This window comes from Myxocyprinus asiaticus, chromosome 30, assembly GCF_019703515.2.
Source record: "Myxocyprinus asiaticus isolate MX2 ecotype Aquarium Trade chromosome 30, UBuf_Myxa_2, whole genome shotgun sequence".
NCBI lineage: Eukaryota > Metazoa > Chordata > Actinopteri > Cypriniformes > Catostomidae > Myxocyprinus > Myxocyprinus asiaticus.
In genome coordinates this window covers 19,486,045-19,510,447 of record NC_059373.1, presented here as the reverse complement: position 1 = coordinate 19,510,447, position 24,403 = coordinate 19,486,045, and the positions used below count along the sequence as shown (strand labels likewise).

At 38.2% G+C, this 24,403-nt stretch overlaps 3 protein-coding genes across 6 annotated transcripts; 2 read left to right on the top strand and 1 right to left on the bottom strand.

The window, feature by feature from the left end:
- Positions 1 to 1,056: 1,056 nt before the first annotated feature.
- On the top strand, positions 1,057 to 6,834 carry si:ch211-57n23.1 (uncharacterized). Its single transcript, XM_051664369.1, has 3 exons — positions 1,057 to 1,269; positions 1,743 to 2,264; positions 5,808 to 6,834. The coding sequence occupies exons 2-3, from the start codon at positions 1,750 to 1,752 to the stop codon at positions 5,947 to 5,949; spliced, it is 657 nt and encodes a 218-aa protein (XP_051520329.1). The 5' UTR covers positions 1,057 to 1,269; positions 1,743 to 1,749; the 3' UTR covers positions 5,950 to 6,834.
- LOC127421353 (chromatin accessibility complex protein 1-like) lies at positions 6,370 to 7,841 on the bottom strand. Of its 2 annotated transcripts, XM_051664375.1 has the most exons (4): positions 7,678 to 7,841; positions 7,306 to 7,432; positions 7,107 to 7,222; positions 6,370 to 6,614 (listed from the first exon to the last, which is right to left on the bottom strand). In XM_051664375.1, the coding sequence occupies exons 1-3, from the start codon at positions 7,825 to 7,827 to the stop codon at positions 7,140 to 7,142; spliced, it is 360 nt and encodes a 119-aa protein (XP_051520335.1). In that variant the 5' UTR covers positions 7,828 to 7,841; the 3' UTR covers positions 6,370 to 6,614; positions 7,107 to 7,139. The 2 variants fall into 2 exon arrangements, with proteins under 2 accessions (XP_051520335.1, XP_051520334.1); XM_051664374.1 differs by having other exon boundaries at positions 6,370 to 7,222.
- Positions 7,842 to 8,698: 857 nt separating this feature from the next.
- Positions 8,699 to 18,994, top strand: crtc2 (CREB regulated transcription coactivator 2). Of its 3 annotated transcripts, none has more exons than XM_051664279.1 (14): positions 8,699 to 8,982; positions 9,571 to 9,672; positions 9,864 to 9,932; positions 12,460 to 12,521; positions 12,698 to 12,775; positions 12,971 to 13,071; positions 13,275 to 13,345; positions 13,447 to 13,490; positions 13,584 to 13,804; positions 14,027 to 14,478; positions 16,881 to 17,663; positions 17,837 to 17,893; positions 18,024 to 18,171; positions 18,381 to 18,994. In XM_051664279.1, the coding sequence occupies exons 1-14, from the start codon at positions 8,803 to 8,805 to the stop codon at positions 18,506 to 18,508; spliced, it is 2,496 nt and encodes an 831-aa protein (XP_051520239.1). In that variant the 5' UTR covers positions 8,699 to 8,802; the 3' UTR covers positions 18,509 to 18,994. The 3 variants fall into 3 exon arrangements, with proteins under 3 accessions (XP_051520239.1, XP_051520240.1, XP_051520238.1); XM_051664278.1 differs by having other exon boundaries at positions 8,700 to 8,982; positions 9,825 to 9,932; XM_051664280.1 differs by lacking the exon at positions 17,837 to 17,893 and having other exon boundaries at positions 9,825 to 9,932.
- The last annotated feature ends 5,409 nt before the right edge of the window (positions 18,995 to 24,403 follow it).

The following is a 24,403-nucleotide window of genomic DNA, read 5'->3' as shown; positions in this document are numbered from 1 at the left end:
AGAAAATTTGTGAGCTGTCTACCAAGATATCATAATGTTTGTTCCACGTGTCTATGATGCCCACAAAACTGTCTAGATATGCGGCTCAATAGGTTTTGAGACACGGCCCCACTTCATTACTGGAGTAGTGACCAGTAGCAAAGGAATAAGTACTAGTATCTAATGAATATATACTAGTGACTATTAAATGGATACTAATGTCTATTGGAATAAGTACTATTACTTAATAAATCAGTATAAGCAAGTATCTATTGATTAATGCTGCATTCCATTCAAAGTCGGATGTGGGGAATTCTGACATAATATCAGTAAATGCATTCCATTGCAAGATACTCGGACGATTGTATAAGCAGATAAAATTGCTATGCTCCCAAGATAACAAATGTAAATCTCTGAGATGTCTGTTTTAGATATTTTAATCTGGAAAGCATTGCAATCTAAGTAACATCTGTTAAACAAAGATCAGATTTACAAGCATTCTAAATGATAAACTTCTCAAAGACATCTGCTGAAAGTCTCAATGACATCCGAGAGGAAACGACAACGCTCTCCCCCTGGTCTCTGGCGTGGTTGCCCTTTATCGCTCTCCCGAATGCTTGCTGCAATTAGAAACAGGTGTATGCACCCTTACCGCTTTCTCTCCGGACGAACGCTCGACCATGCCCCCGCTGCCACATGGATATTATTTAATAAAAGTGGATGTTTATCATTAACTTTGTACATCTCCCTGGGTGCCAACATGTTTGTGTGACATCATGCACCTGCATCTCGGCAAAATCGGAGTTGAAGATTTCCGCACAAGTTTCCAAGTTGGAAGTCCAACTTAAAAGGGCATTCCATTGCACTTTTCCTAGGAAGTTGGAATTAGGACTTTCCCAGTTGAATGGAACGCAGAATAATTACTAGTACCTAATTGAATAGTTACTAGTAACTAAAAAATAAGTACTAGTAGCATAAAAGCAGATAGGTTTTAACGAATAAATGTTAAAACGGCTTGCCATACGGGCACTCTTCCAGCTGATCCAAACGTTTGAACTCGAAGAATACATCTCGTATAATAAAACACTCATGCACTGCTCTCACTTAGTACAACTTTATTTTTTATTTATTATTGTGTGTGTGAAATTAAAAGTTAAGAAAAAGCCTCAGCATAACTTGCCAAATGAGCGGAGCGCTGCAGCTGTAAAGAGCGAGTCAGATTTTCCAATAGCTCATTTATGAGCACCAAGAACCCTCTCTTCTGTTTGCAGATCTAAAAGAATCTCCGCGGTAAGTGAAAATAAATAGTGAATATCCCTAAAATTTCACCATATCAAATATATATAGTTTTAAGCGACTGTTGATTTATTTGCTGACATGCAGGTTGTCGTCGCTTGCTTCGGATTATTTTAGTTACGAGCTTAAATGTAAAGATGTTTTCAGGAACGTTCAAGGCGTTTACATTTGGGCAAACCGCTGTTGGAGTTTTCCTCATAAAAACAATGTTCTGGTTAAATCCTGTAGCTCATTTCTTCACTTTATAAACGTATGTGTTAAAAATCTTAAAAGTAACACGCAAAAACTAATAGTTTACATTAACTTACATTATTAATTAAAAACAAAATATAAACATGTCATTAAAACAATACACTTATAAACTTGTTATATACACCACCATTACAGATAAAGCCAAATACTTGGCCTTTGGATGACTGGAATTATAAGAAACATCTAATTTTGTACTACTATTGTCTGTCCAATAGCACCAGTATGTTGTTGCTCCAGGATACAATGAGATGTACCTGGTTGTCCTGGTGCCTTTTCCTGCTGTTTGTCTGGTACCCTGTGGGCAGTGTAGTTACGGAACCTGAGCTGGAGGACTTGAACCGGGACTGGGAGTGGGGCTCTGGTTTACACGAGCTCCTACACAGCTTTCCTGCAGATAGTCCTTTTGTCACAGAAACGCCTGGCAGGCCAGCCAACTGCACTCAACGCTTTTGGCTGCCTCCATCCTCCCCTGTGTGCTGGGATGATATAGCAGGCCCAGAGGAGTTTGACAAGTCACGTCTTCTTGTGCTGCAAAACAGGGCAGCACTGCAGGCTGTGTACAGAGCTAGTGGTCTAGAGGAAGGGGGAGCCTCCTATGATCAACAAGCTAAGGATGATGTGCAGGGTATCCGGGCCGATCATCTCATTGTGTCCCAGACTGCTGATACAATGCAGAAGGTATTTGTGGACTTGGATGAGAAGAGGAAGGACAGAAAAGAACATTATACCTTTTCAAGGTAAGTGTAACTTGTTGGGCACATCTCTGGCTGTTATCAGTGTGATATGAAAGGTTCAGCATATTTTATGTCAACAGAAGGTCAACACAGGTTTTCTTACTAAAAAGGGTCCCAGCAAGCTCATGAAATTGACAGTCAAACATTATTAAACACTGACCCTTAAGTGCATACCTCAGGTCTTTAGTGACCTGGGTCCTCATTCCATGCCTTGTACCTCATCCATTTTTTGGAGTTATGCCCATAACTCTTTAGTATTCTACAACCTTTCTCTTATGAATAGTGTAACACAGAAAAAATGCCAAAATTGCTAAAAATATACAGTTGAAGTCAGAAGTTTACATACACTTAGGCTGAAGTCATTAAAACTCGTTTTTTAACCACTCCACAGATTTAATATTAGCAAACTATAGTTTTGGCAAGTCGTTTAGGACATCTACTTTGTGCATGACATGAGTTATTTTTCCAGGAGTTGTTTACAGACAGATTGTTTCACTTTTAATTTGACTATATCACAATTCCAGTGGATCAGAAGTTTACATGCACTAAGTTAACTGTGCCTTTAAGAAACTTGGAAAATTCCAGAAAATGATGTCAAGCCTTTAGACAATTAGACAATTATCTTCTGGTAGGAGGTGTACTGAATTGGAGGTGTACCTGTGGATGTATTAAGGCCTACATTCAAACTCTTGCCTCTTTGCTTGACATTATGGGAAAATCAAAAGAAATCAGCCAAGGAAAAAAACTGGATGACCTTCACAAGTCTGGTTCATCCTTGGGAGCAATTTTCAAACACCTGAAGGTACCACACTCATTTGTACAAACAATAGTATGCAAGTATAAACACCATGGGACCACACAGCCATCATACAGCTCTGGAAGAAGACATATTCTGTCTCCTACAGAAGAATGTAGTGGTGTGAAAAGTGCAAATTAATCGCAGAACAACAGCAAAGGACCTTGTGAAGATGCTGGAGGAAACAGGTAGACAAGTATCTATATCCACAGTAAAACGAGTCCTATATTGACATAACTTGAAAGGCTGCTCAGCAAGGAAGAAGCCACTGCTCCAAAACTGCCATAAAAAAGCCAGACTACAGTTTGCAAGTGCATATGGGGACAAATATCTTACTTTTTGGAGAAATATCCTCTGGTGTAATGAAACAAAAATTGAACTGTTTGGTCATAATTACCATCGTTATGTTTGGAGGAAAAAGGGTGAGGCTTGCAAGCCAAAGAACACCATCCCAACCATGAAGCATGGGGGTGGCAGCATCATGTTGTGGGGGTGCTTTGCTGCAGGAGGACTGGTGCACTTCACAACATAGATGGCATCATGAGGAAGGAAAATTATGTGAATATATTGAAGCACTATCTCAAGACATCAGCCAGGAAGTTAAATCTCGGTCGCAAATGGGTCTTCCAAATGGACAATGACCCCAAGCATACCTCCAAAGTTGTGGAAAATGGCTTAAGGACATCAAAGTCAAGGTATTGGAGTGGCCATCACAAAGCCCTGACCTCAATCCGATAGAAAATTTGTGGGCAGATCTGAAAAAGCATGTGCGAGCAAAGAGGCCTACAGACCTGTCTCAGTTACACCAGTTCTGTCTGGAGGAATGGGCCAAAATTCCAGCAATTAGTGTGAGAAGATTGTGCAAGGCTACCCAAAACATTTGACTCAAGTTAAACAATTTAAAGGCAATGCTACCAAATAATATGTAAACTTCTGACCCACTGGGAATGTGAAAGAAATAACAGCTGAAATAAATAATTCTCTCTACTATTCTCTGACATTTCACATACTTAAAATAAAGTAGTCTTGGAAATGCTTTGGAACATTTTACACTATATGGGCATCGTGTAGATCCATCTGTGATCCATAGAGACCCAAGTACAGATGCATCTCAAATTAGAATGTCGTGGAAAAGTTCATTTATTTCAGTAATTCAACTCAAATTGTGAAACTCATGTATTAAATAAATTCAATGCACACAGACTGAAGTAGTTTAAGTCTTTGGTTCTTTTAATTGTGATGATTTTGGCTCACATTTAACAAAAACCCACCAATTCACTATCTCAAAAAATTAGAATACATAATAAGTCCAATAAAAAAAAAAACAATTTTTAGTGAATTGTTGGCCTTCTGGAAAGTATGTTCATATACTGTATATGTACTCAATACTTGGTAGGGGCTCCTTTTGCTTTAATTACTGCCTCAATTCGGCATGGCATGGAGGTGATCAGTTTGTGGCACTGCTGAGGTGGTATGGAAGCCCAGGTTTCTTTGACAGTGGCCTTCAGCTCATCTGCATTTTTTGGTCTCTTGTTTCTCATTTTCCTCTTGACAATACCCCATAGATTCTCTATGGGGTTCAGGTCTGGTGAGTTTGCTGGCCAGTCAAGCACACCAACACCATGGTCATTTAACCAACTTTTGGTGCTTTTGGCAGTGTGGGCAGGTGCCAAATCCTGCTGGAAACTGAAATCAGCATCTTTAAAAAGCTGGTCAGCAGAAGGAAGCATGAAGTGCTCCAAAATTTCTTGGTAAACGGGTGCGGTGACTTTGGTTTTCAAAAAACACAATAGACCAACACCAGCAGATGACATTGCACCCCAAATCATCACAGACTGTGGAAACTTAACACTGGACTTCAAGCAACTTGGGCTATGAGCTTCTCCACCCTTCCTCCAGACTCTAGGACCTTGGTTTCCAAATGAAATACAAAACTTGCTCTCATCTGAAAGGAGGACTTTGGACCACTGGGCAACAGTCCAGTTCTTCTTCTCCTTAGCCCAGGTAAGATGCCTCTGACGTTGTCTGTGGTTCAGGAGTGGCTTAACGAGAGGAATACGACAACTGTAGCCAAATTCCTTGACACGTCTGTGTGTGGTGGCTCTTGATGCCTTGACCCCAGCCTCAGTCCATTCCTTATGAAGTTCACCCAAATTCTTGAATCGATTTTGCTTGACAATCCTCATAAGGCTGCGGTTCTCTCGGTTGGTTGTGCATCTTTTTCTTCCACACTTTTTCCTTCCTCTCAACTTTCTGTTAACATGCTTGGATACAGCACTCTGTGAACAGCCAGCTTCTTTGGCAATGAATGTTTGTGGCTTACCCTCCTTGTGAAGGGTGTCAATTATTGTCTTCTGGACAACTGTCAGATCAGCAGTCTTCCCCATGATTTTGTAGCCTAGTGAACCAAACTGAGAGACCATTTTGAAGGCTCAGGAAACCTTTGCAGGTGTTTTGAGTTGATTAGCTGATTGGCATGTCACCATATTCTAATTTTTTGAGATAGTGAATTGGTGGGTTTTTGTTAAATGTGAGCCAAAATCATCACAATTAAAAGAACCAAAGACTTAAACTACTTCAGTCTGTGAGCATTGAATTTATTTAATACACGAGTTTGACAATTTGAGTTGAATTACTGAAATAAATGAACTTTTCCATGACATTCTAATTTATTGAGATGCACCTGTATGTAGTAACTGTTGTAGAAATACCCATACATTTAAGGGTTAATCAAGTTTTTTCTCTCTTAGTCTGAAGGAGCAACTTGAAAACACAAAAGACTCCATTGCTAACAGGGAGCAAGTAGCAGCACTTCTGGATAAACATCTTGCCAATCTTGAGAAGTCCTTGCACACTATGCAACTTCGACTGGCCAAACTACTACCCCAGTGATTCAGATTAAACCAAACAACCCCATGTTGCACAGACATGTGAACAATTAAACAATGCATGACATATTCTTCTTCTGTCAAATGCACAGTATGTTTCACTCAAAAGAGTAAGACTTGAATGATGGTATACTGCATGCTTACAGCACCCTATCCTTCTCTACTGGTACATGTTAAAAGAATTTCAGCCTCTCTATTGAGAAAACAAGTATTAGTATTCAAGTATTAGGTGCTGTTATTAGTTAATAAAATTGATTTTTATACCCCCAGGCTAGTTTTGGATACATTTTGTTAATGCTTAATGTGTTTTGACTGTTTAATAATATACTGTACTTTGAAGTCGATTTAATGTATTACTAATGTTTCTGACTGATTAACACAGTACAGTGAATAAATGTGATCAGCAAACAAACCAAAACCAATGAATCAGCAAATGCATTTATTCAAATACAAAACAAACTTTTCAAACATTTAAAAACTATACAGTACACTACAAAAATCTTCAGCTGCAGTCCAAACTCTCAAATAAAAATAAAAGTCACAACTTGCAGTGTATGGAAAGCCAAAACATCCAAAAACAGTTGTGTACCAAAATCTGATGAGTTTAAGCAGAACAGGCTGAAGAAAAGCACCTCAAGTATGGTTGCATGTTATGACTGGATACCTGCACTGTAGGGGACAACACATTCATTTCAGTGAACTACTGGCATAGTTTTATTTCACCTGTTTACTGCATAGATTCAGATATAAATCAGTTTTATTTTTATCCTTGGCAGTCAAGTGGTTAAAATGATAAAGCATAATGCCATGATGGAATGGACTGTATCGATGTTTGGATTGTTGCACTTTAATGAAGAATTGTCCTTTAACATGCAAAAAAAAATAAAAATCATTGTATCAAGTATTCTCAAAGAAAAGACCAATGATGCATACATGTATCCTGGTTTCCAAACAGGCACTCACTGTAGTTTGGTTGTGAATCAACAGTGGCTAATAGACTACAGTACAGACTACAGTAAGAGTAAAACACATACATTACCTCTCTTTAACAACAGAGGTGCAGGTACAACTCTTTGGGTGAAATGTCCTAATTTATAAGACAATGTCCTATGATTTTATCCTTTATATTTGTTTTGAGAGTAGTGAGGAAGTGGTCAAAACCTTCACATTGATTTTCTCCACTGCAGTCTACCATTACTGGTTGTCGTCGTCATCTTTTTCCATTTCCTCCAATGTCTTCAGATAATCTCTGGCCAAGATTTTCTTTGGAAGGATATCTTTAAAATAGAAAAGAGAAAAAAGGATGTTTACGTCTGTTCATTTAGTTTAAATGGTGTTTGCCGTTATGGCCAGCACTCACCAGTAAGAAACTGAAATGTCTCTGTCTCCTCTGCTGTATGAGCCAGATCACTGTATGACAGTGTGTTTGTGTCTTTACCGGACCCATTTTTATATGAGGCCTCAGTCAAGTACTGGACAAAAAGCTCCTGTTGGTAAATAATGAAGGTAATACATACTGTACATAAGTATCATGCATAAATATGTCAGCGGAATACAGTTATATTAACGAGTTGACAAATTATCTGTAACATTTAACATGCAATTTGCAATATATACGCTGTCTTAAAAAGAATAGGTAACTGGTGACACACACAAAAACCTTTTAACAAAAGTTAGCTGGATAAGCAGTTAGCCTGGCTACAGACCATTCATAAATAATACATCAAATTACCGTTGCTTTTGTTGTCAAGAAAAGTGCGTCCTGGTTGATAAAGGACACATCAGGTGAGCTCTTCATAATCAATCGCACCCTGGACATAGGTAGAGACATGTTTTTACTGTTTGTGGCACGATCAACTTTCTCCATGTTTTTCTCAGACATGTTTCGTTGCCGCTTCTACGTAACGGAAGTAAATCGACAGACTTGGCTCGTCATTGGTTAAACGGAAATTGTAGTTTTATGGGGAACCATGTTGTAGTCCGTACAGAATTTGGAATATTTCATGACTATTTCTTAAATTGTTTAAATTGGGAATGTTTTCGTCGTCCAAAATATCACAAAGCTGCCCTGAGCCAAAACCGAAATGCAGGCCCTTATATCAACAAGTGCATTTTATCCTAAATAAACCTTATTCAGAGTAGCGCCATTTTTTTTTTTTTTTTTTTTTTTTTGACGGGAATGAAAATGAGACTGTGTGGGATTAAAATACAGTCTCTACAATGGGTTGTAGTGTTGTTTAAATTGGTGTTGATTGTTCAGTTGACAAAACGTTGAAAAATATCATTTAAAAAAATCAGATGACCAACAACAACAACAACAACAATAATAATAATAATAAATAAAAAATAGAAAATGCAAGTTATGAAAACTGTGCCTGACACTGAAGAGACTTTTCCCTCACAGCTTCGTTTTCATTCCTGTCAAAAATGTAATTTGCAACACTCTGAATAAGGTTTTAAACCTAAAATGTAAAAATAGTCTTCAATTAGGCTACATTAATATATATATATTGATAATACTAATTAAACCCATATAAAAGCACATTTATATAAAATCTGATATGATCAAGTGCCATTTCAGCATGTAAAATTGTATCGTTATTGTACTTCATGGAACATATTTTAGAGTAAAAGTTAGTCGTTCAAGTGGCATAAACTACGTTTCCCAAAATACCAGAGTTGTTTTTTTCCATCTCGACAGTGGTTGGGCGTGTGCTCAGCAACGATGTTTACTACATCATTCAGGACTACTTTACCCATAAGGCATCACTCACCGTTGTCAAAAGTGTTGCTTCTTGGGTCACTTAGCGAACTCTGTCCGAGTAAGACAGTCTATTTTGTAATATTTTACGAAATAATGCATATGTCAGGCACTAGCACTGGGGAGATAGGTAACGGGCAGGGGCCCGGAGCAGGATCAGTACCTGGCGGCTGCAATCTTCGTAAATTCAGCGAGAAAATCGCCCTGCACACTCAGCGGCAAGCTAAAGATACAGCCGCTTTCCGAGAGGTTATGATGGACATAACTTCCATCAGGGTGAGTCCAGCCACAGCACAGGACGTGTCAGGCCTCACTTTCGGCTCATTTACAACAGATGTCATATAAGACTTAAGAAGTTGTGATAAGGCTAGCTGAGTGGACTGTTGAAACTTTTAGCTGTTGTTTGCCTTCTGTCAACATAACAGCTTAAGGTACAGCTACAATCATTTCTTAGAAAGAAGTAAGAAGGATTCAGGAAAAAGATAAACGAATGGAAATAAAATAAATTGTTTTATAATACATTTAGGTACCAAGAGAAGCTCGAATTAAGCCTTTTAGTATACTTATATGGACGTGATTCAGCAAGTCCACAGTGATTATGCCAATACACATAAATAGCACCTTGTCAGTCAACCATCTAGTCTCTATTTCAAATTAGCGTTGCAGACTGAAGCGAAATGATTTGTAAATCCCAGATACAGTGCCTGTTTTAAATTATGATGCAACAGGCTTTGTTTCCCGGTGGTCCTGAGGGTAAATGTTGGCCTCTGGAGTGCTTGATGAGATTTGGCTTATACTCAGTGGTGGTGGTGGTGGATTTAGTTTTTATGTTTCTGTGACCAGTAGCCACCATTCCCTCCACAGGTTCAGGCTGAGAGAGTTCGTCAAACCAGAGGCACGGTCCCATACTATGGAGGATCGCTGCCAAATGTCAACCAGATTTCAAGATGCTCCACAGAGACCCAGGTGATGGTTTTGGTGTATTTAGAGTAATATTATTATAATCTTTTCCAATTTAAATAGTGGAGAAAGGAGGTGAATAATAGTTTTTTTTTTTTTTTTCATGTCAGGTCTCTCTATTAGAAATAATGTGTTTTTTTTTTTTCATACATTTACAGTTTCCTTGCAACTCAGACCCAATTTATCTCACTCAGCAGCTCCTAGAGGCAGATGAAGGGTACAGAGACATACAGCCCAGTCCTCTGGCCAGATCACACAGGAGACATGTATCCATACTTCAGTAATATCTGTTTAGAGTAGTTATATGGGGGGGGGGGGTTGCATACAGTTATTTCATCAACTTGCGCTACACTGTTGGCTTTCCCTTTTGCGCACTGTCTCCGTGTTTATATCCACATCTCCCGCTGAACGCATTTAGATGCACTCTACAATATGGAACAGCCTTTCTGTGCACCCCCCCCCCCCCCCAATCCAGTCTGGGCCAGTTGTCCATCGCCCCCCCCCCCCCCCCCGTGTGTGTGTGTGTATATATATATATATATATATATATATATATATATATATATAGAATATACACTGCCTGGCCCAAAAAAAAGTTGCTTACTCTAATATTTCGTTGGACCGCCTTTAGCTTTGATTACGGTGCACATTTGTCGTGGCATTGTTTCAACAAACTTATGCAACGTCACAACATTTATTTCCGTCCAGAGTTGTATTAATTTTTGGCCGAGATCTTGTACTGATGACAGGAGAGTCGAACCACTCTGTAAAGTCTTCTCCAGCACATCTCAAAGACTATCGTTGGGGTTAAGGTCAGGACTCTGTGGTGTCCAATTCATGTGTGAAAATGATTCTTCATGCTCCCTGAACCACTCTTTCACAATTTGAGCCTGATGAATCTTGGCATTGTCGTCCTGGAATATGCCTGTGCTGTCAAGGAAGAAAAAAATCCATTGATGGGATAACCTGGTCATTCAGTACATTTTTGAAGTCAGCTGACTTCATTTTATTGCCGCATAACATTGCTGAGCCTACACCTGACCCACTGAAGCAACCCCAGATCATAACACTGCCTCCAGAGGCTTGTACAGTGGGCACTATGCATGATGGGTGCATTGCTTCATGCGCTTCTCTTCTTACCCTGACGTGTCCATCGCTTTGGAATAGGGTAAATCTGGACTCATCAGACCACATGACCATTTTTCATTGCTCCACAGTCCAATCTTTATGCTCCCTTGCAAATTGAAGTTTTTTCGATTAGCCTCACTAACAAGTAGCTTTCTTGTGGCCACACAGCTGTTTAGTCCCAATCCTGTAAGTTCTCATCACATTATGCGTGTGGAAATGCTCTCACTTTCACTATTAAACATAGCCGTGACCTCTACTGTCGATGTTTTACGATGTGACTTCAAACGTTTTAGTGCTCTCCGATCACGATCATTCAAGATTTTTTTCTGACCGTATTTCTTCCGTGAAGCTGATGGTTCACCACTATGCTTCCTGGTGTAATAATGCGTTGGACAGTTCTTAACCCAATTCCAGTGATTTCAGCAATCTCCTTAGTTGTTTTCTTTGCTTGATGTAGGCTAATCATTTGCCCCTCTGAAACACAGTAACATCTTTTCCACAACCATGGGATACATTTTCTGACATGGTTGTATAAGAAATGAGAAGCTACACACTGCATCTGTTAGGGTTAAACATTTTTTTTTCTTACCATACAAAATATGACATATTAGGACATTATTGTTTTATGTGTAATACTTGAATCAATTTGAAAATACATGTTCAATCCAAATAATCATATAAGCGGTTACCAATGAATTTTAAATTAACTTTAAATAATTTGATGCGATGAGGAGTATAGGTATAGGCTTAGAACAGAATTATATTATATTAAGAAATATATTTGATGTTACAAATATAGAAAAAATAGAGGAATTCATTAGCAAGAATTTGTAGCCCCCAAATATTGCCCTGAGCCCTTGTAAATTTCTGACCCTGACCTCCACAACTCCAAAGTCCATTTCAAGGCAAGTAATTTCACTTGGTGGCGGAATGCTCCCAGGCAGCTATCTTCTGTGGATACAAGCGACATAAAAGAACAGCTCCTATCTACTTACAGTAAATTGGGAAAGACCAAAATCCCCAAAAATGGATGGTCAAGATTATGATAAAAAAACATATGTAAAATCAGCAGTGAAATCTGACAACAAATGTGTCATAAATTGTGCTTCTTTTGCTCAGTTGGTCCAACTAATGTGCATGCGCTTTCTCGAGTTGACTGACAGGCGATGTCTGTATCTAAAAGATGATTTGCTCTTCTTTTACCTGTAAGGCGGGACATCTGACATATTGTGCATTCCAATTTCTCCCATTAATTTTAATACAAGTGGTCCATCCTAGGCTATACAGTCTTTGATAACTCTCATCTTAGTCGTTTTGTTGCTTTGGTCTACTATACTGATAAATGATTTTATACAAAGAACAGTATGTTTTATAGCATGTTTAAATGTATAATAATTCACATGGCTCCAGGAAATATACATTTTAAAATTGTGATTTACAAGTCTGGAGAAGTCATGGAAATGTCTATAGTGAATATATATTTATATGTATTATAGTTATGTATTATCTCTTACCAGATATACAAACAACCTGAGATGGAAATCCTCTCCATCAATCTCTATAAAATCAATTAACGACTGGCAAAGTCATGTTCTGTAAATTTGTTGGTCAAATGGTGTGGGAACCCTAAATTCACTATTGTTAAGCCTTAACTTCATCTCACAGTGTGATAGTGCTCCCTATCTCTCTTCCCACTTGTCTCCACCTCGAGGTCCTACCTGGAGAAGGTAAGGTTAAAAAGAAAGTGCACAAAACCACCACATCCAACTTATTTATAGGTCCAAGTAATCTTGTGTTTGGTAAACCACAATGGTGTCAGATGTGCTGATGAATTTGTCCCTTAGCTTTTGCACTAGTACTTTGGGTATTAAGTGTTTTTTTTTTTGGGTGATGCTCATCTCAGCTCCAACAGAAATTGGTCCAGTTGTTCTGCCACTGAGAAGAGCCAGATGGTCCATCTTCCTCTGTCAACTCTAAATAGGTAAACAGAACTCGCGAGTGTTTCATACGACTTCTGATCTAAGATCAGCTCTTGCGCATATATTGTACAAAAATTATATTTGTTAGAGCTCTCATAGCTCCAGCTCTAGGAATGAACATTGCTCTAGAAGTGTTATCTAAGTCTCACATTGCCCCGTTAATGCCAGTCACTCTCTAATCCTGTTCATCCACTCAGAACCAACTCTGATTCAGCCCTCCACACCAGTGTGCGAAACACCCTCTTGGATGGCCGCCTGAAATCTGCCCAAATTCGGAATCCTCATGCCAGACACAGTGGTCAGTTTAACTTTTGCAATGTTGCATTATCTTCTTATTTTGTCGACTGCAATATCAGTCAGTAAACATTCACGTCCTACCATTACTAACCTCACATCATATGAAAAAAATATTCACATTTTGTCTGCAATTACTTGCTTTTATCATTTAATCTGTGTTTTGTCTGCTATTGTTAATTTTTCAATTGAACTGAATATTCTAAGGGATGTATGCACATCCAGTGCCACTGATTGAAGAAAATATTCAAGAGGAGACAACATCTCCCAAAATAAAGGTATTAGTTCTGTCATATCTATATCACTTTGTTGTTATGTATCTAATGTCTTTATTTGAAAAACCAGTGACTGATTATCTTCATTGCATGATCATTCCTAGTTATCCTTAATGACATCATCAGGATGTGAAACACCTGTTGTTCAGTAAGTTTCTTTTTAGTACTAGTCTTTATGCTTTTTTTAATCACAATTCTGCCTGTTCTTCTATAGACAACTCTTTGTTCTTTTTCTCTCCAGCAACTTCCCATTGCCTGAACACCAGGTCTCTTCCCTTCCAGTCCCATCGGCCCTCAGTACCAGCGGCTCTCTTCCAGACCTGTCCAGCCTCCATCTGCCTTCTGCGCTTTCTGTAGTCCAGGATTCTGAGCACCAAATCTTCACTACATCTCACAGCCGCACAGATCACCTGAGTAGCACTTCCACAAACCCTGACATTATGGCTGACTTTAACTTACCAAGTATGTGTTCGAATCTGGCAATGTATGGATTGCATTAATGCATATTACAAAGCAGTGGTAGACCGACCGATGTTTGTCTATTTATGCTTCAAACTAAATGGTTCATTTGGAATGATGCTTAATATAAGTAAACTATTCCACAAATGTGAACACAAATTATCTTAAATAAGGAGAGTCAGGAGTGTTTCCTACAACTAACCCTATGTTTCGTCATTCTGTTAGGTCTGTCATCATCTCTTCAGGCATGTTTAAGTAATCCTTTACTCCAGTCTTCACTCAGCAGTCCCAGCATCCAATCATCTCTCAGCAGCCACTCCCTCCCCAGCTCTCTGAGCTCCACTTCCTTACGTCTGTCACTTAGCAACTCCTCCCTGCAGTCATCGCCCAGCAACCAGTCCCTGCAGTCCTCCCTTAGTAGCTCTTCTCTAAGTAACCAGTCTGTCCAATCATCAGCCAGTCACTGCAGTTACAGCAGCGGAATTGGCGTATCTCGCTCTTGCTCCTCCTCCTCTCTCTCTGGTTCACCACGTGTAACTGGCCATGCCCATGCCACCCCATCACGGAAGAGAGCCCAGCTCAGCCCACTTATTGTACCCAGTGGTGGAGAGTCCCGCTGGCAGCATCCAAAGCAGTTTTCACCCACAGTGTCTCCAATCTTGTCTTCTATAACCCAGGCAAGTTTGATTAACATTGAAAATCACATTTGATCACAGGGTGTCTGCAGGTTCTCAATTCTGCTCCTGGAGGGCCACTTTTCTGCAGAGTTTAGTCCCAACCCTTATCAAACACACCCGAACAAGCTAATCAAGGTCTTCAGGATTACTTGAAAATGAAAGGCAGGTGTGTAGGCCTTTCAGGAGCATAGTTGAGATGCCCTGCCTTAAAGGAATAGTTCGCCCGAAGATGACAATTCTCTCATCATTTACTTGCTCTCATGACATCCCAGATGTGCATGAATTTCTTTCTTCTGCAGAACACAAACCAAGATTTTTAGGACAATATTTCAGCTCTGTTGGTCCATACAATGCAAGTGAATGGTGACCAAAACTTGAAGCTCCAAAAAGCACAAAAAGGTAGCATAAACGTAATACATAAGACTCCATGTCCTCGGAAATGTTCTAATCGGTTTTGGATTATAACACACCAAAAAATAACTTGTTTTTCATTATAAACCTTGACTTCAGTAGTCTCCTTGGCGATCATGATTTCAGGCTCGATTGCACTTCCTAGCACCATCTAGCGTAATGCGCATGCATAAATCACTAGGAAGTGACATCACATAGAGACTGCAATGCAAGATGTATAGTGAAAAAGGAGTTACATTTTGGTCTGTGCTTGTCGATAATCAATTATATTGCTTCAGAAGACATTGATTAAACCACTGGAGTCGTATGGATTACTTTTATGCCAGGAGCCATTACATCCTGCAGCTCATGCCTGGTTACCCATTGAAGCTAAGCAGGGTTGAGCCTGGTCAGTACCTGGATGGGAGACCTCCTAGGGAAAGCTGGTCTGTGTTGGTCCTAACGCCCCAGTATAGTGACGGGGACACTATACTGTTAAAAGGCACCATCCTTCAGATAGACACATTAAACCGAGGTCCTGACTCTTCTGTGGTTGTTAAAAATCCCAGGGTACTTCTCGTAAAGAGTAGGGGTGTGTCCTGGCCAAGTTACCCCCATTGGCCATTATCAATCATGGCCTCCTAATAATCCCCTTCTGTTAATTGTCTCTTTCACTCTACTCTCTCCTCTCCACCAACATCTGGTGTGTGGTGAGCGTACTGATGCACTATGGCTGCTGTTGTATCATCCAGGTGGATGCTGCACACTGGTGGTAGTTGAGGAGAGTCCCCTGTTCACTATGTATAGCGCTTTGAGTGTAGTGTCAGAAAAGCGCTATATAAATGTAACATTTATTCATAAATGTATCATTCATTATGCAGCCTTTATGTGCTTTTTGGAGCTTCAAAGTTTTGGTCAGCATTTACTTGCATTGTATGGACCTACAGAGCAGAGATATTCTTCTAAAAATCTTAATTTTTGTTCTGCAGTAGAAAGTCACACATATGGGATGGCATGAGGGTGAGTAAATCATGAGAGAATTATCATTTTTTGAGTGAATTATTCCTTTAAAAAGTATTAAAATTTCTTAAATGTGCTTTTCAAAATGTAAGGCCTTTAAAAGTTTAGAATCTCTTAAGTAGTATAAAGAACGTCATAAATATTGTTTGTGGATGTCTTAAATTAGTACCACATAAAACGCCACATGTATGTAAATTAATTTTTAATGGGTTTTTAGTTGTTTTACCTATTATTATTATTATAGTCTAACCTGGATTTTGCCATGAAAATAGAAGCCATAGAAGCTGGCATGGCGTTAAAAAACAAACAAGCAAGCAACAAACAAGTGTCAATAGATTTCTGCTTCAGAGCCATCTTAAACTTTGCCGCTTTTATTTTATTGGCATTAACAAGTCTTAGAAGGTCTTATAGGAATGTTTTAGGTTCAATTCAAGTTAAGCTCAGTCGACAGCATTTGTGACAATATTTTATTGATTATCACAGAAAACGATTTCAAATCAACCCTTGTTTATTAAAAATAAATAAAGAGTAAAGATGGTGGTTAAAGTAAGGCACTTACTGGATGGAAGTGAATGGGGCCAGTCCATAAATTTAAAATACACACAGTTTCAAAAATATAGCCACTTGGTGCAACTGTTATATTATGTTTAAACATGATTATTTCAGTGTGACAAAATCTCTATTCTTCATAAGTTTAGTGTGATATCATGTACCTGTGTTATGTCATCATGACAACGGAGTTATAATTTTGGATATATAACTTTACACAGAGTAATTTTATCAGACTAAAACACATACTTTTTACACATATAACGTTTTTTATGTTTACGTCTTGCGGTTGTACTTTTAAAACGGCGTGTATTTTAATGTTTATGGACTGGCCCCATTCACTTCCATTGTAAGTGCCAAAATCCTTATTTTATTACTTGTTTGATATGATTTATCTAGCTTGCTCTCGCGTGTTTTTGATGTGCTTGAAATTTTTCTCACAGGGTCCACTCTTCAACTCTAACAAAGTTTTGAAGGAGACAAAACCGCCAGCATATCCCTGCAGTCAGCACCAGAAAACTGCTCCACCAATGTCCCATCAGCCAATTCGGACGCATTTTCAGCCAGAGGCACAGCATCAATCTATCCCAGAGATGGAACAGTGGAGTCATGATCATACAAACTCACAGCTTGAACACCAGCCACAACATCAACAAACACATAGTCAGACACAACAACACCTGTTTAATTCACAGCACCACAATTACACACAGAGTCGGCAGCATCATTCACAACCACAGACTAAATATCAACAGCAGTTGCAACATTTTGCTCAGCAACAGTCACTGCGACAACACACATTACAGCAACCACTTACCCAGCAACAACAACATCAACTGTACACACAAGCAAATCAACAGTTCCAGCATCATCAGTTATACAAGGAGCAGAACCAGTGCCCAAGCCAGTGGCTGTTACCATGCCAACAGGGTCAATACCAAGGTCAACAGCACCAACATCATCAACAGCAACTTCAGCCTACATCTTTGCCCACTCAACATCAGGAGAAAAGCTGGAATCGAATGACAGGTCTACATGGCTACCCAAACACACAAGTGAAACGCCCTCAAAGAGCCTGTATGCAGATGCAGGAGCAACCAAATCCACAATCTAAGGTTAATTTTAACAAGACTCAAGCAGAGAGATCAAGGATATCAGGTTTGGGGGAAAGGGAAATCATTGCAGCAAGTCCAAGCTCGAAAGATAAGAGTTTCCAACTGAACAAGGTGAGGGCTTTGGCTTTCAGAATCATGTTATTTTCTCCAACATGTTTTTAGTAATCCAGAATAGCAGTGCCACACCTCATCTGTACTTAATAAAACCTTTACCCGTTTAAATTTCAATGTAGAAGTTAGGTTTAGGGAGGGTGATGTGAATATACATCCTTATTTTGCTACAGGAATCGTATGTTGGTTTACACCTGACCCCTAGCCAGGCAAAGGTCCTCTCCCAGCAGGTAGATTATTTATTTTGGTTTAATAATCATCCATTCAGATTGCACAGGTCTTATTCATTATCTTTGGCATATGCTGTGTGTCTGTGCAGATGCAGTGCATTTTCAACTGTCTTGTTTATCCCCCACACAGCTTGAAGGGCTTCAAAAGGAGCCTCTAGGAGGGAGTAGATTGTCAGATCTTAATTGTCAAGCAGCAGAAAGCAAGAGTATACTACCACAACATAACCAAAGCTACAGTGCTGGAGAAACACAAAATATTTTCAACATCAGCTTATCAGGTGAGATATACTAGATCAACTGCCAATCGGTGGCCTGTAGACTCTGTTAAGAGTGATCGTGTTTTATTGTAGAACACATTGCATTATAGAACCAGCATATTATAATAAAAAAAAAACATTTCTGTTTTTCATTTTCAGATTCTACTGTCATTCACTTTTCTTTTTTTTTTTTTTTTTTGTAACAAATAAATGTTTCTCCACCTTTTCAGAGCAATCATCCTGGCTGGACCAGGATATATCTGGCCTGACCGACTCAGTCCTGGAGTTTGATCTTGAAAACTTTGGCCTGGACAGTGAGGGTCTTCCTTCTCTGGAAGACTTGAGCTATGCACAGTAATACATTAGCTATGCAGGTGTCATAAATAAGTGCACAAAAATGGACATATTAAAGGAAGAATACTTTTTAAAGTAAGGTCAGTATTGAGTTTTTGACAGTGAACTTGGAAATTGACAATGAACAAATAGAATGTAAATCATTAATTGGCTTAAAGGTCCTTTAAGGGAACAAACATGAAAAAGACTTTAAGAAGAATACAAAATGTTTTTTTTTTTCTGTGCACACAGAGGTCATAGAGAGTAGGTCTATGTGCCTTAATATGTATTTTTTTTTATATTTAATTATAAACAAATTAAAGTTTTTTTAATTTTTTTTTTATGTACAGATACATGTATTGAAGTCATATGTAGTTGTTTAGGATGTGTAACATTTCTTATCTCAAAATAGCATAGAACAACTGATGTAAGAAGGCTAGTTTAGGGCCAGTTTCTTTTTTTTATTTACAATACTTCATTGCAATATTGATTGTAAACACTTTAAATTTAAGTATCAGCTCCAAACTTCATCTTTAATTGAGATTAGGCTCATAGCATATGCTCTTATTCTCATTTTAAAGTCTTTTGATGTTGTTGTTGTTTTGTGTGCCATCTGCCTTTGGATTTTTTTATCATATTTCTGTTGCAGTTAAGCTTTATCTTGACAAAATAATTTTGATATTGCATTTTAAAACTTTGCTTTATCACCCTCTGGTAGAGGTGATCTTGTTATTTTTCAGTATTTTTCTTCAATATGAAATCAGAATTATCGAGATTTTCTCAATATGCATATTGGAAGATATTTTCATGACTTAACGAATTAATCTGTTAGAATTCATGTCAATTTGAAATAATATTTTTAATATTAAATATTACAGAAACACCCTCTGTAAAAGTATTGCATTAAAAAAGTGGACTAACACAAACATATCCAAGTGTACACTTTTTAATATTGTTAAATCAAGTCATTTTTATTGATATGGTGCTTTTCACAATACACAGAACTACTAGTCACAGTTCTGTTACTAGTAATGTACAATGTGGATGTTCAAGAGAGGGACTGATTTACAAATTAACATCATCCCCACACTGAGGTCACAGACACCATGTATATGTGCATTAATATGCTATTTGTGCGTGTATTTCATAAGGAAGTGATCATTTAGCAAATGCTTTCATCCAAAGTGACTTACAGAGACATCTGGAGCAACCTTAAGGGCCTTGCCTAAGGCCACAGTGGTGATAGTTTATGCATTGTCCCTTGATCAGCCACACCAGCCTTTATAAAGGCCCCAGTCTGTTCCTAGCTTCCTCAGACTTAAATCTAGTGCATATTGCAGTTCAGTTTTATTCATCAGTTTTTCAGTTTCAGTTCATCTTTAGGGTTTCAGATCAAGCAGGCCTATATAAATATTGTTTTACTTGATAGCATGGGAGTACAAACTTAAAGAAGGATTCCAGGTTTAATGCAGGTTAAGTTCAATCGACAGCATTTAGGGCAGAATGTTGATAACCTCAAAAAAGTATTTGAACCTGTCCCTCCTTTTTTTGAAAAAAAGCAAAAATCTGGTTTACAGTGAGGCATTTACAATGGAAGTGAATGGGGCCAATCGGTAAACATTTAATACTTGCTGTTTCAGAGTATAGCCACGAGATGTAAACAATGTGTGTTAACATGAATTTAATGTTATCCAATCGCTTACAACTCTTTTCTGTGTATAGTTATGTCCAATTTTAAAACTGTTGTTATGATGACGTTATGCTGTAAACCCTAAAACAACAGTAGAAACAAATATTTAAACAACTTAGCTTGAATAATACACAGGTTTTAACAGAAGAATTAATGTAAGTGCTTTTATCAAATTCTAAGCTTCACATTTCTGAATCACTTCCATTGTACAGTTGAAGTCAGAAGTTTACATACACTTAGGTTGAAGTCATTAAAACTAATTTTTTTTAACCACTCCATAGATGTAGTATTAGCAAGTCGTTTAGGACATCTACTTTGTGCATGACAAGAGTAATTTTTCCAACAATTGTTTACAGACAGATTATTTCACTTTTAATTGACTATATCACAATTCCAGTGGGTCAGAAGTTTACATACACTAAGTTAACTGTGCTTTTAAGCAGCTTGGAAAATTCCAGAAAATGATGTCAAACTTTTAGACAATTAACCAATTAGCTTCTGATAGGAGGTGTACTGAATTGGAGGTGTACCTGTGGATGTATGTTAAGGCCTACCTTCAAACTCAGTGCCTCTTTGCTTGACATCCTTGGGAGCAATTTCCAAATGCCTGAAGGTACCACGTTCATCTGTACAAACAATAGTATGCAAGTATAAACACCATGGGACCACACAGCCATCATACCGCTCAGGAAAGACACATTCTGTCTCCAAGAGATGATCGTAGTTTGGTGTGAAAAGTGCAAATCAATCCCAGAACAACAGCAAAGGACCTTGTGAAGATGCTGGAGGAAGCAGGTAGACAAGTATCTATATCCACAGTAAAAACGAGTCCTATATCGACATAACCTAAAAGGTTCCTTGCTCAGCAAGGAAGAAGCCACTGCTCCAAAATCACCATAAAAAAGCCAGACTAAAGTTTGTAAGTGCACATAGGTACAGAGATCTTACTTTTTGGAGAAATGTCCTCTGGTCTAATGAAACAAAAATTGAACTGTTTGGCCATAATGACCATTGTTATGTTTGGAGGAAAAAGGGTGAGGCTTAAAAGTCGAACACCATCCCAGTCGGGAAGCATGGAGGCGTCACCATCATGTTGTGGGGGTGATTTGCTGCAGGAGGGACTAGTGCACTTCACAACATAGATGGCATCATGTGGAAGGAAAATTATGTGGATATATTGAAGCAACATCTCAAGACATCAGCCAGGAAGTTAAAGCTTGGTTGCAAATGGGTCTTTCAAATGGACCATGACCCCGAGCATACCTCCAAAGTTGTGGCAAAATGGCTATCAGGTATTGGAGTGGCCATCACAAAGCCCTGACCTCAATCCAATAGAAAATTTGTGGGCAGAACTGAAAAAGCATGTGTGAGGAAGGAGGCCTACAAACCTGTCTCAGTTACACCAGTTCTATCTGGAGGAATGGGCCAAATTTCCAGCAACTTATTGTGAGAAGCTTGTGGAAGGCTACCCAAAACATTTGAGCCAAGTTAAACAATTTAAAGGCAATGCTACCAAATACTAACAAAGTGTATGTAAACTTCTGACCCACTGGGAATGTGATGAAAGAAATAAAAGCTGAAATAAATCATTCTCTCTACTATTATTCTGACATTTCACATTCTTAAAATAAAGTAGTGATCCTAACGGACCTAAGACAGGGAATGTTTGCTACGATTAAATGTCAGGAATTGTGAAAAACTGAGTTTAAATGTATTTGGCTAAGGTGTATGTAAACTTCTGACTGTAACCTTGAATTTTTTTAATTTATTTTTTTTAAGAAAAGTAGGGATGAGTCAAAATAGATTTATGATATTTAACACTGTCACAAATGCTGTTGATTGACCTTAGCTTGTATTGCACATGGAATATTACTGTAATCCAGTGGTCCTGTAGGAGAATGATAGCTCAGTTGGCATGTGAATGAAATGAAACTGTTTATTTTTTTTGTATTATTAAGACACAAACTTTTTCAACAGAGGATAGGTTTCAATGTTTTTCTTTTTTTTTTTTTTTTTTTTTAAATACTGATCAAATTGTATGTGTATACAGTATGATGGGTTGATAAGTTAGTGTTTTTATGTATGTTTGGTTTATGTGTTTGATTGCCCATTATGGTAACTTCTTGCAACCTCTAAACAACACACCTAAAATAACAAATCAAACAACTAAAATTGATGAGCTATTAATCAAAATCTTCATGATATTTTCTTTCCTAATTTACCATTCTTCTCAGGTATCAAAATTTTTTGTAGTCTACAAAAAACAGCATAGAATCATGTTGAGCTAAAATGTTATCTCACACCTTGCATCTCTGTGTTTCTATAACTTTTGCTGTGTCTCTCATAAACTCTGATGTAATTGTTTCTGATCCTTCCCTGGGATGAGAATTTCCTCAAATCTCCCAGACAGAACCTCAGGTCTGTGGTTGCTTCGATATCCCTAAAAGAGTCAATGAGGCTGGGCCTAGTGTTAAAGATATATGTGTAACCACTAGATTATGATAAATGGAAAGGCATATTGTTCAAACTATCTAGAATGCACTTTAGAAACCGCTTTAATTCATGATATATCTTCTCCCTTTCTCCCCAGTGCATAATAGAGTTAGCAACATATAAAAGGCATGGAGAGAGTGGTGAAAGATTCTATAAGTGTTAGGGTGGATTATCCCTGTGCCCATGTCCATGGTTAACTGGGCAGCCATAGAGTACCTAATAGGATAAGGGGAGAGCGGAACAGTAGGTGAGGCCCGTCTGATGACTTCTCTCTGCCTCACTCACTGGTCTCTTCCACTTTCTCTGGCTTGAGGACAGCCAATTTTACAAAGCAAACTGATTTGACAGGCTCTTTTACTCTCTTTCAGAATGCTCATACATACAGTATGTCTGTGCGTCTATTCTATCCCTTTATGTTAACAAATAATGAATTTGGAGTTCTTGGTCCAAGTGTCCTGAGCATAATTAGATAACACAATGATATGTAAAATAGTGTTGAGCAGTGGTTCCCAAATGTTTAAGACCACACTTAAAAATGTATGCATGTATTATATAACAAAAAAGTCAAACCAAGCGGCATTTGTTTGCAAGGTAGCACAAGCACAAACAAAGAATTTCACACAAAAAGGGTTAGATATAATACAATCAATAGTTGAAACAAAAGGTTTTTGGGCACCTTATGGTTGTCAAGCATTAATGGAACATGTTGATTGTTAATGTGGTGAACTACTTGTGTGGTTACACTGCTTGAACACCTGTGTGAACTTGAAGGCAAATAAATGTCTAACCGCTAAATGGATTAGAAGCAAATGCAAAATTTCCATGAAAGGTTCAGAAAAAAGGTTTTTGCTGTTTGATATGTTATGCAAAAACATTAATACTTTATTAAGTTTGACTCAAGTGGCCAAATACTTTCTGGGGCCACAACAAAGTGTGTATTCAGAGTGTGAAGAGAAACAAATATTATTACGAATTCATTCTTTTAACATTATTAAAGTGCAATAAAGAAACTGAATGGGCTTGTTCACATGCATACTGCATACTCCATTTTGGTAAATTAGTTCACTATAAATGTATATGTTTTTTCTATGCGAATATGTTTTTTCAGCGTGCGGCTTAACAGCCTTTTTATAGTCTATTTTGTACTAAATCAAACTTTGCCCTGTTTGCTGCATCTCAAACTGCCTATTCAATTTGTTTTCTAAATGCACTTCCTTTCAATTAGTAGCCTTTAATGTGAGAGGATAGGCCCCTGGGTAGGCAACACTTTATTTAGCATGCAGATCTATTCATATACTAGTTCATATGCTAATCACTGCTAATTGAACCAGCTTGGTGGATGATTTCCTGGGTTTAATGGTTCAGGGTGTGTGACCACACAGGGTGAGAGAGGTTTCCTAGAATAGTTGGAGTATGATAGATTATGCTAGAGATTAGGCTAGAATAGGAAATGTATATCATATTAGTACTTACATTAACACTAAAATGTAATACATGGAATCCAAATAAATAAATGCAGGAATTTCTAAGTATATTAATGCGAGGTGTTATGATTTGGCTGTTTTTTAACTCAGTAATAGTGTGTATAGTGTAGCGTAATAGTGTAACAGTGAGACCTCAGTTTAATTACATCCTCTTATACCCAGAAAAATGGACTGAGATTAACCAGGTCCCTTCAAATTAACCTCAAACCACACACACACACACACAAAAGTTTTGTATTGAGGAGGGTTGTGA